Here is a 16,752-nt window from a genome sequence, read left to right as displayed (position 1 = left end):
TTTTTATTTTGCTAAAGTAGAAACAGATGTGATCCCTGGAATAAATGCTTTTGCCTTGGTTAAGAGAACCCAAGCATCACCAGTTCTTATTTGATATGCATCTAGAAACCACTGCAGTGCTAAACAAGAGAGCTGCTTCCCTGTGACAAAGAGCTTGCATTTACCAGCACTCACCCCAAGAAATTTAGCCAGTCGCTGCACCCAGACAAGGAACCCCACTGAACTCGGTGCGGTCTGCCAAGGCAGATGCCTGCAGGGCTGAGGCTGTCTGCTCTACAAGCACCACAAATTCACTACTGAAATACAGGCACTGCTGGGAAAAAACTCGACTGTTGTTGAGAAAAATTCTGGGAAAAAACTCAACCCCCCTGAGACCAAATATGTAACCCTGTGGGAAAACAGTATTTCCATTCCGTATGCGTACTCACCCCGGGTATGGCAGCACAGCCTGAACATGCCGAGAGCCTGGCCCCAGCACCCAGGTAGCTGGCAGGGCCAGGTAGCCAACAGCTAGTCACACCACTCATGTTTTTGACAGCTACCAGGCCACATTGTCCACACAGTCCCACCAAGCTAAGCAAACTGAGGCAGATGGTGAAAATCACAATGCCAAGGAGAGAGCAGTCAAATCGGCATAAGCTTCCTTCCTGAAGTGGACCCAAAGTCAGCCTCTCTTCTGCAGATGTCAAGGACGGGATGGATGAGAGGGGCTTCCACCTCTGCCCAAGGCCCACATTGTACTACCCTTCCCTGGAGTAAGGAGTACTGAACCGGTTTTCTTCAAACACTGTAGGGCTTCTTGACACTGCTGCTGGTGAGGGCTTTTGTTGCCTGCACTCAGACCTCTGCAAGCACACACCTAGCTCCTGTGAGCTGTCTCTGGGTCCCTCTTCCCTGCGTCCCTCAGACACGCTTCTCTACTTTTGCTAGACAGGCAGCTGACACTGGCCAGTTCAAACAGCTCACTTTTTCCCTAGGAAGCTTTACATTCCTCACAGATCCACCAGAAATGGGCACATGCATGTGAAATAACATGGGCAGAGGAAGGTTTACCTCTCGCTAGCAAAGACTGGGGGTCCCCTGCCCCCTCGCCGATCTCACTGTGCAAGGACAGCCACTTCCACCAAAATGCAATCACTATCACGAGTCCTTCTATTATTTCCCCAGTGAAACTCACTTCAGGCTAAGGCTTCCTACTATTTCTCAGCAAGGTCTCCCAGTGAGGACAAATAATAGCCTTCTAGCCCAACCCTGCAGGTTTTTGCTGGCTGCACGAGGAGTTTTAAACAAAGTTCACTCTCTCCCAGGGCTTTTAATTTTCAAAGCACATTGCAGACATTACCTAAATGATAAACATCTCCTTGACACAACAGCATTTGTCTGTAGCTGCTGGGATCTCTGTTAATGCACAAGGGTAGCTTAGCCCCCTTCTTGCCCCACGCTGTGCTCAGGAACAGAGCAATTCTTTCTGGTGTTTTAGGAAACCAGCAGAAGGACTGCTTTGCAGTCCCAGCTCCATGCAGATGTTGACAGACCCTCACATGCAGGCACGCTACAAGCTTGAGCTGACGATAAAGGCAAGCTGACCAGGTAGTCCCTTCTACCCACCCTTCCCAGACCCTTCCTTTTGCTTATGATGGAGCTGCTCTGATCCCACAGTATGCAGTTTCAGAGAGCTGAACCAGTAGAAAGTTGCTTAGCAGGGTTAGTTTTCTGCTAGGTTAACTCCCTGAACTGGTTTACAGCAAGGAAAAGAGGGGAAAGGAGTGGGCAGCCAAGGATAAGGCAGTGGGAATGGGACTCTTCTCCCCTTCTGGCAGCATTCCTCAGGGAGACCAGCTCAGTCATGCCATCAGAGCTCAAAGCCTGTCTGGGAACTCCTCATACACCTCCCTGCAACAGCAGACTAATCCCAGCTAGAAAACTGACTTTACATTGAGATGCATCATAAACACAGCAAAGATGTCTCACTGTCTCACAGCTGCAGGTGCAGGAACCTCTGACCTGTGACAGCTGGCTCCAGTGGGATGGTACCCCCATCACTGCGGTCAGGGCACGGTGCAGCCAACGCGGACCATGTGGTCTGGGCTGCGCACTCATTTGGCACATGTGCAAAGGGGATGTTCTGGCCCCTTTCTGTTCCTGAACTAACAAACTAGTTCAGGGAAGTCCTGTGAGCAATGTAGGGCCATGAAAACAAGGTGACCCCAGCCGTTCCTTTCTGGACCTGGCAGAGCGGTGTGCCAAGACAGGGCTGCACTGCCTGCCCTTGTAGCGGAGATGAACAGACATTGCCAGTTTTCAGACTTCTCCAAGTGCTTTCTTTCAGCAGTATCCAATTCACTGCCCCTCCTGCCAGCCCCCAAAGGAAGCGGCTGACAGAGAAGTCGCCTTTTGTTACCCCCAGAGAGGTCAGAAGAACAGCTAAAACAGTCAGCAGCTGACAGCGAGGATGGAAGAGAATGGGCTTCTGCAACTGCTCAAGCAAACCCAGAATGGCAGTCAAAATTTCACAGCCCCAGTGAGATTGCCACTGCAAGAGGACCACATGACGTTTCCTCCCATTGGTGTCAGGAGATGGCCAGCAGCACGGGAAGGAGCTTCCCAAATTGGAGGGCCTTCCTTTACCTGGACATACAGGCAAGATTGTGACTTACAACTCCGACCTCCAAAAAGCTGCATCCAAAACCTAGCAAGCAATCAAGTTACATCCGCTGTCACCTTAGCAGCAACACATGGGCCTGCCTGCTCCTCCTCCTGCCCGCACTGCAGGCAGACAAGACCCAGAGCTGCCCAGGGCCTTGCTGCTCTCAGAGCCAGCAAACGCTCCCCATGCCAGCTCGCCTCCTGGCTCCCGTGGGTCTGCCTGCCACCCTGCTGCTGACTGCCCCACACTGTACATGTCCCGGCAAGATCCATGATATGCCAAGGTGACAGCTGCACCAGCAAACACCACAACCCCTGTCCGTAAGCTGAAGAAAACAGCCAGACTAATTTTGCAAACTGGAAAGTAGATTTGAGCTGGGGGTCATGCCCAAATGCAGCCCACATGTAATGCCGGCCAGCACAGGCACTCAGAAAGCTCCATCATCCACTGGGTTAAATTGGGCTTTTTCTCCAGGTTAAAACTTGGGACCTTCCGAAAGAAAGCAGGGGTCTGGAATTTCAGCCCGAGTTTCAAAATTTCATCCCAAACCCTGAAAAACTCAGAATATGAAACTTCTGCAAAGTTTGTTGGACTATGGACATATCTTAAACTTTTAAGAGTCTGGAAGAACATTTAGGATTTGTGCTCTGCTGCATGACAAAAAGCAACCAATGAAGTCCAGATGGTGGGCTAGTTCTGCTGCATTCACCACCTGCCCCATGCTGTATTCAACCCTTACAGCAGAAGGAAGTGGAAAACCAATCCCTTCCAAGCAGATTCCAAATCCAGCTGTCAGTCACACCCCTAATCTCCAGAGCCTCCCAACAACATGGTCACTCTGCGGTCTGTACTGTTCAGTGCCCACACCCAAGGACCAGATTCAGAACCGGCCCCATATTATTGCAGGGCTTCCAGGCCATGTGGTGCTTTTCACACCATGGACACGCAACACGTACAGGGAGAAGGCACCCTCTCCCCAGGAGTCTCCATTTATACCTGCATGACATGAAAAAGCCCCGCTAGATGCTGGCAGTCATGCAGGAATTGCTTTTTATCACGCACTCCATTTTTTGACTTCATTTTCCCCCACCGCTGTCTGCTTTAGACTGGCACTCCACTGGAAAAGGCTGTTCACCTCTCTGCTCGCCTCGTCCTCAGCACTGAAACAGGGAGAAGTGTGCGTCAGTAGATACCCTCAACCTACCGTAGCTAGGAACAGGCACAGCTGGATGCACTGTGAAAGCAATACTGCAGCCTCCCAAGAAACGGCAGTCTCTGCTTTTAGTCTTATTCTTGCAAGTGGGAAACTTTTGCTTCAAAAAAAAGGAGTCTAATCTGGGTTTTGCCATCTGGGGCTTGTTTAAAGGCTTCACAAGAGGCACCAAAAGGAAGACAGTCAACCATCAGGAGGCTGAAATTGGATCTACAGGGAGCCGTGCTGCCACCTGGGACACTGTAGGTGCTCACACACTGACAGAGGTTGAAAGCCCTCGCTTAGAAGGCCACCTACGGTGGCTGAGTCCAAAGGAACCAAGACAGCTGGCTGCTGGGATGCAAGACGTCCACCACAGTCATCCTGTTTTCCTTTACTAAGACACTGTAAATAGAGAAATAGTATCTTCTTTCTAGATAGCAGGCAAGCCTTTGGTAGCACAAAGGTCCTGCATGCTTTCCTTGTAAATGACCCATGTTACTAACCCGTTTCTCCACCAACATAATGGACACATCACAACTTCCACTCAAGCAGATCTTTGTCACACAGGCCAGCCTGCACCGGCTAAAGCAGAATTTCGCTAGATCCGTGCCTACACACCACTAACACAGCTCCCCTGCATCACATATAATGACAGGCCAAAGAGCGTTCAGATTTTGGGGTGGGTTGGTTTGGTTTTATTATTTTACATTCTGGACAATACTAGAGGACAAATAGCTGATTAGTGATCTCTTTCAGGTATAACTAATTGCGAGTTTACCAAGCAAACTACTACAGCCATTTAAAATAACTCAGATTTCTCTGTGTCTTTGGAGCAAAGATAATGCATTTGAATGTCTCTGGATTATTTCTAAGTTTACTTTTCTGCACTTTCAATGTTTCTCGCATATTGCATTTTCTTAAGTCTTCAAAAGATTAATATTTAAACTCCAGGTAAAGTTACTGACATCTTTTCAGAACCAATTTCATTCATTAATTTGGGCAGTTTTGGAAGGTGATCAAGCAAATCAGCTGTTCTGGATGCTTACAATTAGCCAGACCCATCACAACTTTCTCTTTTGACAGAGAGACTACGTGAGCAGGCAGGCTCCCAGAGGGCTCTAAGTGGGAACATGCCTTGGACACATCTCTGCATGAGCAGAGCATACCACAGAAACTCAGCATCCAGCTTCGGTGCTGTCACTCTGATGGCAGCTCTGAAACTTTTCATCCCTGGCTGCCTTTGTCTTCAAAATTTTAAAAACATCAGACTTTCTAGAAAATATATAAATAATGTCACACTTTGGCCCCCTTTCCACGCAGCAGCTATTAGTAACAATGTACTTTAATTGGAGCCTGTGTCATTCAACTTCCAGAAACAATAGGCAATTATCCGTGTGCCACACCACCTCAAAAGCAGGATAGGAGTTTATCTACTAGAACAAAAGCGATCAAACACAAGCACTGTAATTTATAGAGAGGCAAGTTCCAAGTGCACATACTCCGAGACGCCAAGAGCAAAATTCCTCCCCATTGATTTATGTCACTGTGCTGCAGCAGATCAGCCTCCACAAAGACCAGGGAGGCAGTTGTCCCCCCACACCGAGGGAGGTGAGACTGTTCTGCACAGCATCTTCCTGTCTTTTTGCTCCAGGAACACCTGATCTGGCAGCGCCTCGGCAAGGAGCAGAGGGCTGCCAAGGAGCAGGTCTCCTCTCACTGGCAGGGCACACAGGAGAAGAATACGAGGAAAAGCTCTTCATGGGGTGTAGTCAGCCTGCAGAAACCCGTGTTGGAGGGAGTCAGGTGCTCCAATCCCACCACGCGTTTGGGAGGCCCAGGCAATCATCCTCAGACATCAGCTGGATGAGACACCCACAGTCATGCACATGACTGTCTCCCAGCCAGGACAGAACTCTTCCTCTTTGCCCATAAGATCTCAAAATTTCTTTGTAGATGCTTCCGTTATATGCAGCTTGGAACCTATGGTGGGTAGGTTTTGATGTCCTTCGAGCAGGAATGCATGCAATGGGCTACTCCTGACTGGGGTCCTAACCTCTACTCAGCCCCTAAAGCTGCCCTGCCTTTTGGAACCACATCCCCTGGCAGGAAGAGAGCTGCTCTACCACCAGCAGTGACAAGCACCAACAAGCTAGCAGGAGGCACGGCTACATCATGACTGCTCTAACGTGATACAAGACCGGAGAGGTTTCAGCCCTCAGCTGTTAGAGCTGAGAGGTGGATGTCCTAGTGTGTCCTGCAGCCCCGCGCTGAGGCTCCTCTCCCCTTGAAAAGAACAAGCCCTGGAGCCCAGTTTTGACATGGGCAATGGCTTGTGAGGTCCATCACCAACTGAGTGACAGAGGGGCCTGCTGGGAGGCAGCTCAATCACTGGCAGACATTCAGCCTTCAGCCTTTCATTCTTCCAGCATAGACAAAAGGTGATTGGAAAACACTTTTAGCTCAGCCCCAAGCATATCTCCCACAGATGGTCAGGGTTCAGAGCATTTATTTGAAGAAAAAGCATCTAGCCCTAAGTCCACAGCTAAAAAGTACTTGCCCCTTCTCAGTCTCTCCGTAAACACACAGGCTGACCAGTGGCAAAGAGACCCTCCAGCCACCCACAAATGCCTCTGTATATTCAGTTTGCCTGAGGATTCAGGCAAGACCTCTGAGATCACTTAAGATCCATGTTCGCTGTAATCAAAAACTGTAACAGGGGAATGGGCAAGCCTTAAGGAAGGACTGTAATTAAAATAGTAAATAAACAAAATCTGTGCAGTCTCTGTTCTCTAAAATCCCATTCAAGTAAACTGTATCAGAGCAAGAGGGCTTACGTTTCACAGATCTGGTAATATTTCTCGTCCTGAATGCCATCTTGAATAGGTACATTCACGCTGTAATAGCGACCTTTCCCCAGGCCAACATCTGTCACATCACCGGTGCCTGAAAAACAGAAACACCCCATAGTTAATTACAAGGGAAAGGGGATCAGGAGCAAGAGAAATGCATGGGATGTCTCAGATGAGAGCAGAGAGCAGGACCTTTGGTATGCTTATGGAGAAGTCCACTGGCCACCACCAATAAAGGAGGGATTCGATGGATCTGGTTCTCACCCTCTGCCCAATTCTGTCATGCAGCTTTCAAGGGCTGCAGGCGGCCAGCCAGCAGTGGCTCTGCCCAGAGCTTAGCCACAACCAGAAAGGGGGAAATGCCAAACATATAGTTCCCCGCTCTTTCTTTCTCCTCCGTCAACAGGAGAAGCAGAGAGACACCTCTGCTGGACAGAAGGAATGGCACTTGCCTTTGCTGGGGCCTCGTCAGTGATGCATGAACCAAACAAGCACAAACCTCCCAAGTTCAACTTGCCTGGGAAAAATCCTGGCGAAAACTTGTGCAGAGAAACAGTCATGACTTTCGAGGTGAAACTAAAGGCATCTTCAACTCCTATCAGAAAAGGAAAGAGAAAAAAGCTTTTACACATCATTCACATAAATGACAGTCTAAACACACAAACGAGCCACTCGATAAACACGGGGCAGCAAGCAGAGCAGGAACGGAATGAACAAAGCAGAAAACCAGATGTGGCTCAATAAATCCGTCCTTAATCAACAGAGACCCAAATTCAACTGCAGCAAAGGTCACAACTGAAATGAATTTGGCAGGTCTCATGCTAATCAGTACTGAATGGATCTCAATACCTCAGGTCAGTGCCCATGTTAGCAGCACTCGCCTGCACTGCTTGGCCTGCAAGGCTGGGGGAGGGAGCTGAGCGGGGATGCCTTGGCCAGACCTTGGCTCTGATTAGAACCAGAGCTACCAGGCTCTCTTGCTTTTTCTCAGCACTGCTGTGGTTCAACACGCCTTTTCTTTTCCTTAAATACATATTAAAATAGTGGGGGTGGGGAGGGAAAAAGAAGTGACAGGAAACTTAACAGAAACCAAATGTGGGGGGAAAACAGAGCAAAATGAAACACACCATAAAATTTAGGAGAGCAGGAAATGTTAAATGGTGTTGAAACAATGTCCCTAAAGGAGACAGCAGTTTCAGCAAGGCCAGCTCGGGCTTCAGTTTTATAGCACCAAGTCTTCTTTTAAAAGCACCATTTACTACTGACTGCTTCCCTCTTGCACTGGTGGCATTAAACAATTAAACACTGTCAGCAGCTGTTCTGCCGGGATGGGAGACAAGGGACTGAGGGAAGTCCTTGCTGGAGAGCCACTGGCAGAGGGGATTACTGGAATGGGAACACGCTGTTTGTTGCTTTAGGTACAAGACTGCTGCCCAGACCCTCAAGAGAGGTCTGATGAGCAGCACAGGGCAAATCCATAAAGCAGGACAAGGTAGAAATGGATTGAGGGAACTTGACTGCACTGAAAGGGGACAAAGCCACGGCTGTTGCAGCAGGTAAAGCCCTACTGCTCCGACAGGCCTTCACTTCTCCCATTCCTCCCCCTGAGCCTGTGCAGCTGTGCTGTTTGCAGCCTGCACTGAGCCTTACCATCCCCATGATGCAAATCCAAATCGATATAAAGGACACGGTCAAATTTCTGGCGCAGTCGAAGGATGCCCAAGACAGCGTCGTTGAGGTAACAGAAGCCAGAAGCTTCATCTCTGTGAAAACAATGTCTGTGAGGTTGAACATCGCCAATGCAATCACCTCTGATCTCGGTGTTGTCACTCTTGCTTTGCAAGTCTCCACCTTGCATGGGCACAGAGGAGGATGAAGAGCCCAGCCAAGGCCCAAGGGATGGGTCAGTAACAGCTCAAAGCATGGCTGTGAAGCACAGAGAACATGACTGCTTGTGCCAATTGCTTCTCAACCCTGGGCTTGCTGGCAGCTGGTAAAGCATCAGCTGGCTCTGCTGCAGAGAGGCCCTAACCCATGGGGGGCTTGGCAGGGTATCTCTGACCATTTCACTGTTGCACAAATAAAATGTTAGCTTTCTGCACCAGAGATATTTTAAAGACATTCAGAGCCACTCGACTCAAACCCACTCTCCGCTGTACCTCTTCTCCCTCTGTGGCAAGAGGACAGGCCCCTGGACAGTCCTGCTTGGCCGTTTTCCTGCAAGTGCTGGACAGACACAGGCAGTCAGCCACTTCATCCCTGCTGTCTGAGTCACAGCTCCTGGAAAGGTCCTGGCAGTGAAAGGCAGGTCCAAGGCAGTCACAACACTCTGCTGCTCTGTTCCAAAGTCTCGGGGTATGAAAGTTAAGCCTCTCCCCAAAGCAACACCCTCTCTTCCTGCCCAGGAAAACGCAAACAAGATGCCCCACGTGCAGTCCCTCGCAATACAGCTCCTAGGCTCAGCCAGAAGAGAGCCCCAGCAGCTGAACGAGGACAGATGTTGCATGGAAAGATTTAACCCTGACATACATCTGGGGGCAGCTTTCATACTCAAATGCTGTGTTCAGTTTTGGGCCCCTCACTACAAGAAAGACATTGAGGTGCTGGAGCGTGTCCAGAGAAGGGTGACAAAGCTGGTGAGGAGTGTGGAGCACAAGCCTTATGAGGAGCGGCTGAGGGAGCTGGGGTTGTTTAGCCTGGAGAAGTGTAGGCTCAGGGGAGACCGTATTGCACTCCACAACTCCCTGAAAGGGGGTTGTAGAGAGGTGGGTGCTGGTCTCTTCTCCCCAGTGACAAGTGATAGGACAAGAGGAAATGGCCACAAGTTGCATCAGGGGAAGTTTAGATTGAATATTAGGAGAAATTTCTTCACTGAAGGGGCTGTCAGACACTGGAACAGGCTGCCCAGGGAGGTGGTTGAGTCACCATCCCTGGAGGTTTTTAAAAGACGTGTGGATGAGGCGCTTAGGGACATAGTTTAGTGGTGGACTTAGCAGGATTAGGTTTACAGTTGGACTTGATGATCTTAATGGTCTCTTCCAACCTAAATGATTCTATGATATTACTGGCATCAAAGGAACAAGAAAGTTTCTTAATCCCTACTCCAGACTCGCTTTGAAGTCAAGTCTCCATCACCACTTGGCACTAGCCCACATACACTTGTAGGTCAGCCCTGGATAGCTGATTTAAACCAAAGCTTCATACTTTGCAACAGGACCGTCCAAACCCCTCTTCCCCAGGCTCAGATGCCTCCAGGATCTAAGATATGCCTCTTGGAAATGTTCCTTGACTTTCAGCCACAGCACTCGGCTCATTTCCCTGACGCTCCCCTGCTCAGCAAACAGCTGGAAACAGCGAGGAGCAAGCATGGGGTGCCAGAACTGCACTTGCTCTCACTCCCTGAAAATATCGTGGAGCATAGATGCTTCCCAGTGACTCTGTTCATTTACAGCGATGCTGAGAACTGGGATGTTTGCAGGTATCCTGGGAGTCTTCCTTAATTGTGATTACACTCCATACTCCTCCCCTCCTTCCCAGCCCGCAAGGAAGCCGAGTGAACTATCTAATGTCTTGGGCACTCTCTCCATGCTGTAACATATGATCTCTTTCAAACTTGAGGCCAAGCAGAGCAGGACACCAGCTCGGACAGAGGCTGACCAGCGTCACAGCTGCAGCTCAGTGCAAGCACTTGCTATTCTCCCCACCCAGATCCACACAGCAGAGCTTGGACTGTAACTGCCGGAAGGGAGGGCAGGGCTGCGTCAAGAAAAGGCACCAACTCAGCATCTTGCCCTCTGTCCCAAAGGCATACCAGTGAACTGGGAGCTTCAAAAGCCCCAGGTGACAGTGGTTACCATTCCTACCTTTACGACCTTGAAAAGTAACTAAGCCACCAGACAGCAGGCCTTTTTTGACAAAAGGACATGTATTTTCCTAGGACACAGGTCCTAGCACCAGGCACCTACAGTTGGGTGTCAGTCTGGCTGGACCTTCACACTAGACAGGCACCTACCCCAGCTGCTGCCTACCCTGCAGCATCCCATGCCACCTCACTGGGGTGACTGGGAAGGCTTCTTTGTGACCAGTAAGTATTAAATGTCTTTTTCAAACAGACTGCTTCCCAGAACAGCGCTAATAGCACAGCTCAGTGGCAGCAACACTGCTAAGATTTTTTCTTACAGGCATTTTATAAACCATGCAATCAAGATAAAAGAGAACTGAAGATTTAAAAGCCACCCCTCCTGTGAAGAGCAAGAAGGCTCAGCTCAGCCAAGCTAAACTCTCTCTTTTCTCAGCAAGCCATAGCTGAACCCATATTCAGCAAAGTGCTGACCAGGAAAAGGGTCCTGATGAGACGTTGCCATTGCTTGAGTTTGCACACCACTGTTACACGTCCAGAGTTTCTCTGTCATGTCAGAAAAGTCACTGGAGCATGAACAGAAACCTGTGCACTCATGTACAAGTTGTTAGGGTTAGACACGTGGTTCATGTTAATCTCTGGGGCTCTCCAAGGAAACGGAACGGCACTGCAAAGGCCAGTTAGCTGGGGACAAGGAAGGGTGCTGTCTCATCTGCATTTGCAGACAGGCCTCACGTATTGGGAGATGGGGGACACAAGTTAAAATAAAACATACATACATGGAAAATGGGGAAGCAATGGAAACAAATTATTTTACCACTACAGAATCACAGGAGTCAGGGACAAAATTTTTTACTTCCTCTCCTGTTGTTCTGGAAGATCATTACTGACATTACAGCTCAGAGCAAACAGCCACCCACAGAGCATGGGGAAAACCACAGGTCAGTCCTGCAGTGTTTCCAACCTCTTATTAAGAAACCAAAAAAGCCACACAAAACAATTTGAGCAAGTTGCCAGGTTCCCATTCTCTCCCACGTTGGGAGTGACACCAATCGTTTGCCTCTCCACAGCCCTTCTCTATGGACTTTGCAAAATCATTCCTCACTTGAACTCCCAGAGATAACCAAATATCAATGGATGGTGGGACATGTCTGAATATATCTGCCCTAGACCCACACTGCAGCCCATGATAGCACCAGGACTGGCCAGTAACCAGCTTACTCTCAGGCCTCTGCCCTGCACTCTGCTTCTTTCCTATCTACCTCCTGCCTTTCCTCACCCCTCTCACACCTTGCTTTCTCTTCCAGCTGGATTGCCCACTGCCGCACCCTGAGGGTTTGAAGGGAAGTTAGGAGCTAGGAGGCGGGGTTCAGACACCAGGTGAGAAAACACAAGGGAAGAGATTGTTTTCTTACTTCTTTGCATGATGCCACCCTCCAGGCCAGTTAATCGCTACCTTGCACTTGCCGTCCAGCAGGCACTGGGCTGCGGTGATGGTGGCTCCTCCCACGGCTGCCGCATACTCAAAGATCCCTTCAGTAGCCGGACAGTCATAACCTGCGGGTAAGAGTCCTTGGGTTAGACATAACAGGCTTTTTCCTCTGCGGGAAGTGCATTCTCTTTGTTTTGAGCTACCTCTCTTTAACCACTGCTCTTTCTGTTCCAGGCACAATGAAAAAGCCACAGCACAAAACCCCCAAAACAGGCCTCCGATTTGGATTCACACAGCAGATTTAGGGAGTATAAGTAGGAAAAAAATTGTATTGGGTTTGTGTGGCAAGGCTTTGGGTTGGGGGGGGGAGCTGCAGGAGTGGCTTTTATGAGAAGACACCAGGAGCTGCACCCATGTCAGAACAGAGACGGCTCCAAGACAGACCCACCGCTGGCCAAGCCTTAGCCCATCAGCAATGCTGGTGACACCTCTGTGATAACATATTGAAGAAAGAGTAAAAAATGCTGTGCAGCAGCTGGGAGAGAGAAGTGAGAGTATGTGAAAGAAACAGCCCTGCAGACACCAAGGTCAGTGAAGAAGGAGGAGGAGGAGGTGCTCCAGGTGCCGGAGCAGAGATTCCCCTGCAGCCCATGGTGAAGACCATGGTGAGGCAGGCTGTGCCCTGCAGCCCATGGAGGTCTACGGTGGAGCGGACATGCACCTGCAGCCCATGGAGGACCCCATGCCGGAGCAGGGGGATGCCCGAAGGAGGCTGGGACCCTGTGGGAAGCCTGCACTGGAGCAGGCTCCTGGCAGGACCTGAGACCCTGTGGAGAGAGGAGCCCACGCTGGAGCAGGTTTGCTGGCAGGACTTGTGACCCCCGGGGGACCCACACAGAGGCAGTCTGTTCCTGAAGGACTGCACCCGGTAGAAAGTACCCATGCCGGAGCAGTTCATGAAGAACTGCAGCCCATGGGAAGGACTTACATTGGAGAAGTTCATGGAGGACTGTCTCCTGTGGGAGGGACCCCATGCTGTAGCAGGGGAAGAGTGTGAGGAGGAAGGAGTGGCAGAGACAAAGCGTTATGAACTGACCACAAACACCCATTTCCCACCCCCTTGCACCGCTCATCAGGGAAGGAGGTAGAAGAGCTGGGAGGGAAGTTGAATCTGGGAAGAAGGGTGGATGAGGGGGAAGGTGATTTTAGTTTTGTTTTCAATTCTCACTATCCTACTCTGTTATTAATTGGCAATAAAATGAATTAATTTCCCTAAGTCAAGTCTATTTTGCCTGTGACGGTAACTGATGAGTGATCTCCTTATCTTGACCCACGATCTTTTCCATCATATTTTCTCCCATACCCAATTGAGGAGGGGGAGAGAGAGAATGTCTTGGTGGGCACCTGGCTGCCAGCCAAGGTTAACCTACCAGAAAAATCAACAATCAAAATGTTTCCTTGTGCTCAGATCATTCACAGATGGGTCTTGAACCAAATTCTTATCTGTGTGCCTGGCTAGTCCAATCTACTGGTCCCTCATACCAATCCTGCAAAAACATTCTCAGTTCTCTCTCTGGCTACTCTACCAGGAAAGCCCTGACACAGTAACTGATGTATCTCCCCCCTAAAAACAGACATCCACAAAGGAGACAGGCCTAGGTAAACTGCAGATATATAGCTAGAATATCGTCTTCACCTATTCCTACAACAGCCTCCCTGGAGCCGTTCCCCAGCAAGGCGTGACCCCAGGGCTGCTCCTCTGCCTGCAGACAGATCAGCTTCAGAAATGCAAAGGGCAGATCTAGGGGAGACTCATGAGATCAGCGCAGAATCTGCACCACTGCCTCAGTGCTGGGTCACGCCTCCTGTTCCTGAAACTAAGACAGTACCGACAGCCACCTTGCCTGCTTTAACTACTGCGTTGCTCAGGCTGTGTTAAGCTCAGGAAGGCAAGAGCCCTCTGCTCAAGACATAAGCAAAGTCACCAAGCAAACAGCAGCTGCTGTGGTCCCTGGCTGTAGCTTCAGGCCGTTGTTCATGCATGCCCTCCACCACCGCACACTTGCGGCAGCCAGTCTCAGCTCTGTTCCAAGGGCAGCATGTCCGGGCCTTCTGTCCTGCCTGAGATCCTCAAAACAGCAGCAAAAGGCACTGGCTCCCGGTATGCAAGGGACAGGCTGAGCTGCACGGAGCAGCAGCGTGAGGCTGACAGTACCCTCTGCTGGCAGCAGTGAAAACGCCAGCCTGACAGGTGGATGCTGGCTGACGGGGTTCAGCAACAGCCCATCGAAGAGTGTTTCCCTCTGCAAACAGCCCAGGAGCCCACTTGAGCTCACCCCTCTGTCTAATCTCAGCTCCAGCAAAAAGCATCCCGGACCTGATACTCAGTTAATCTCTCGCTGAAGATACGCATCCTTACCCAGTCCATACTCCACGGACTCCGGATGGTCATCATCCCCCTCCTCACTGACCTTCTGCAGGTGCTGCAGGTAGGCATCCGTGTGGAAGCTTGCCATCTCCTCCATGGAGGCCACTTTTGGCTTGACTATCCTAGGCAGAGAGGAGGAAGGGAGCACATCAGGACAAGAGGCTCCAGGGTTCGTCTGGAATGCCCAGCTTTACCCTCCTCAGACTACAAGCCTTCTTTTTGGCAGTTACTGTTGAAAAAGCAAACAAAATCCCCTCCTCCTCTTGCACCGGACTGTCACTTTGAGTGAGAAAGCTGCTCAGCTGAGCTGGAGTAGGCCTTTCTCCCAACTTGGCACCGTCTGCTGTGCCCGCTCCAACAAGGAACATCTGCAGGTGCTGCCTGCATTAACCTTTCCACTTTGCTTCAAGTTTTTTTCCCCTTTTCTGCATGTTCTCCCAGTTTGGGCAATCTCCAGCAGACCCAACATTCTGGTTACACACAGAGGAAATAACAGAGTGAAAACATCCAGGCCCAGCCCACTGCTGCTGTAGGACACCAGCCTGCTGGGTGAAGAGCTGAGCAGCACCTCTTACATGCTCTTAACTGCACCTGCGTTTAAAGCAGAGACTGTCTCTGTCCTCAGCTACTCTCATATCACCTTTCCCAGGTCTGGGTGCTTTGCAATCTGCCTAAACAAATCTTGCAACATGTTGAAGCCCTCTCCAAACCTCAGACTCTGGGGGTGCACGCTGGCAATGCAGTACAGCTCCATTGCTACTGGAAGAATGCAAGAAGCTCCCAGCTCCAGGCTAGCCCAGGTGCTGGGCACTTCTCACCCCATGCCAGGGCGAAGAGCCCTTTGGGTCTACCTCTGTAATGGTACCTGCAGACATTTTGCAAGCACGCTCTACCAAAATGACCAGAAAGAAAAAAATCCTTTAAAAAAAAGTCCCAATAGGATTTGCTGGCCCTGCTGAACTGGAGCGTGGGATTTTTTTAAGATTTTATGAGATGCTACATAAGAGAAGCTGAGCTAAGCCTTTTCTTTCCCTTCATATCCCCCAGTGTCAAGGGCCTAATGGGGCAGGAGGGTTCTCACTCTTCTGCCTCAGACCTCATCTTGTCTTCTCTCCTGAAAAGCAGCAAGACCTCACAAAAAGACTCCCAAATCAATCACAACACAGCAAAACAACATGGCCCCTCTCAGCATCAGCACTGGCCAGCGGATTCGGAGCAGCACCAACAAGGATCATTTCTACACCATCACTTCTGCTCAGAGCCATGACAGCAGCGGGTTACAGTGCACTCTACAGAGAAAGCACAAGGCAAGTTGTACTCCATTGGACCAGGAAGGGTAGCCATAAATCACACCTCCCGTAATTACCATAATCTTGTCCATTTAGCAAAACAAGCAGAATTCCCTTACATCCTAGAAATACACACTGCATGGGCTCCTATAATCATGCTGCCAGCAGGGACAGTGTAAGACCTGCAGTTAATCAGTATCTTCCAAACCTTAGCAGAGAAGAAAATAATCTCTTCACAGGAAAAGGGAGCACTTACTTCATCTGGTCAAGTAAGGAATACGCTTCAATCAACGAGTGTACCATACTGGCCTAAAAAAAGAAGAGTAAGACTGTGACAGCAGCTCTAGTGTAGGTGACAGAAGCACAGCAACCAGGGGCTAAATGACTTGCAGCAAAGGTGTAACTGTGACTTCTCCCAGCAGCACTGCTAAACCGGCACCAGCCTGAACAAGGTCCCCGGGCAGGGTCTCCCCCACGGAGGGTGTGCAGCACAGCAGGGGGGTGTGCGGGACTTCCCGTGCGTCAGGGAAGGGCACAGCAGCGCGCAGCTTCTCGGGGGGGGGGGGGGGGGGCGCTTGTGCCACTTCTGTGTCCCAGCCACCCGCTCCCTCCCTGCCAGAGGCGGTGTAAGGGGAAAGACAGGCGCTCCCTCTGACCCCGCGCTCCTCCTGCCCAGGGCCGGGGTGCCCCCCCGCCGCTGCCGCTGCCCCCAAGCTCCCCGCACGCTCCCGCTGTCCCAGCTGCTGGCAGCCTCCCAAAGCCCCCGGACTTCCCGGCAGCCTCAATCGGGCGCCCTCCGACCCCAGGCCTCACCGCTGCGCTCCTAACGCCCCCACGCCGGGGTCCCACGGGCCCGTTAACCGCCTCCCCCCCCCGCCCCGCTGGCCTCGCCAGCCCCCCGGTGCGGCGCTGACCCGCTTGGGCACTTTGCAGAGGGAGTCGCAGAGCGCCACGTACTCCGAGCTGTACACGTAGACCGGCGGCGCCGCCGCCATCGGTGCCGCCACGCCGGGACGCCCGGCACTGCCGCCCGCCCGGGACGGGCAGTTCCGG

At 50.8% G+C, this 16,752-nt stretch overlaps 1 protein-coding gene across 1 annotated transcript in view; it reads right to left on the bottom strand.

The window, feature by feature from the left end:
• Nucleotides 1-16,694, bottom strand: part of HDAC8 (histone deacetylase 8) — a 37,082-nt gene extending 20,388 nt beyond the window's left edge. The window contains exons 1-7 of the mRNA XM_059824599.1: nt 16,614-16,694; nt 15,956-16,008; nt 14,402-14,532; nt 11,966-12,107; nt 8,342-8,454; nt 7,209-7,286; nt 6,677-6,785 (exon numbers count right to left, since the gene is read on the bottom strand). Coding sequence (XP_059680582.1) covers nt 6,677-6,785; nt 7,209-7,286; nt 8,342-8,454; nt 11,966-12,107; nt 14,402-14,532; nt 15,956-16,008; nt 16,614-16,694 — 707 coding nt within the window. The remainder of the gene's footprint in view (nt 1-6,676; nt 6,786-7,208; nt 7,287-8,341; nt 8,455-11,965; nt 12,108-14,401; nt 14,533-15,955; nt 16,009-16,613) is intronic.
• Between the last annotated feature and the right edge of the window lie 58 nt (nt 16,695-16,752).

Source organism: Gavia stellata, chromosome 14 (genome assembly GCF_030936135.1).
Source record: "Gavia stellata isolate bGavSte3 chromosome 14, bGavSte3.hap2, whole genome shotgun sequence".
Taxonomy (NCBI): Eukaryota; Metazoa; Chordata; class Aves; order Gaviiformes; family Gaviidae; genus Gavia; species Gavia stellata.
This window is presented reverse-complemented; position numbering and strand designations above follow the sequence as displayed.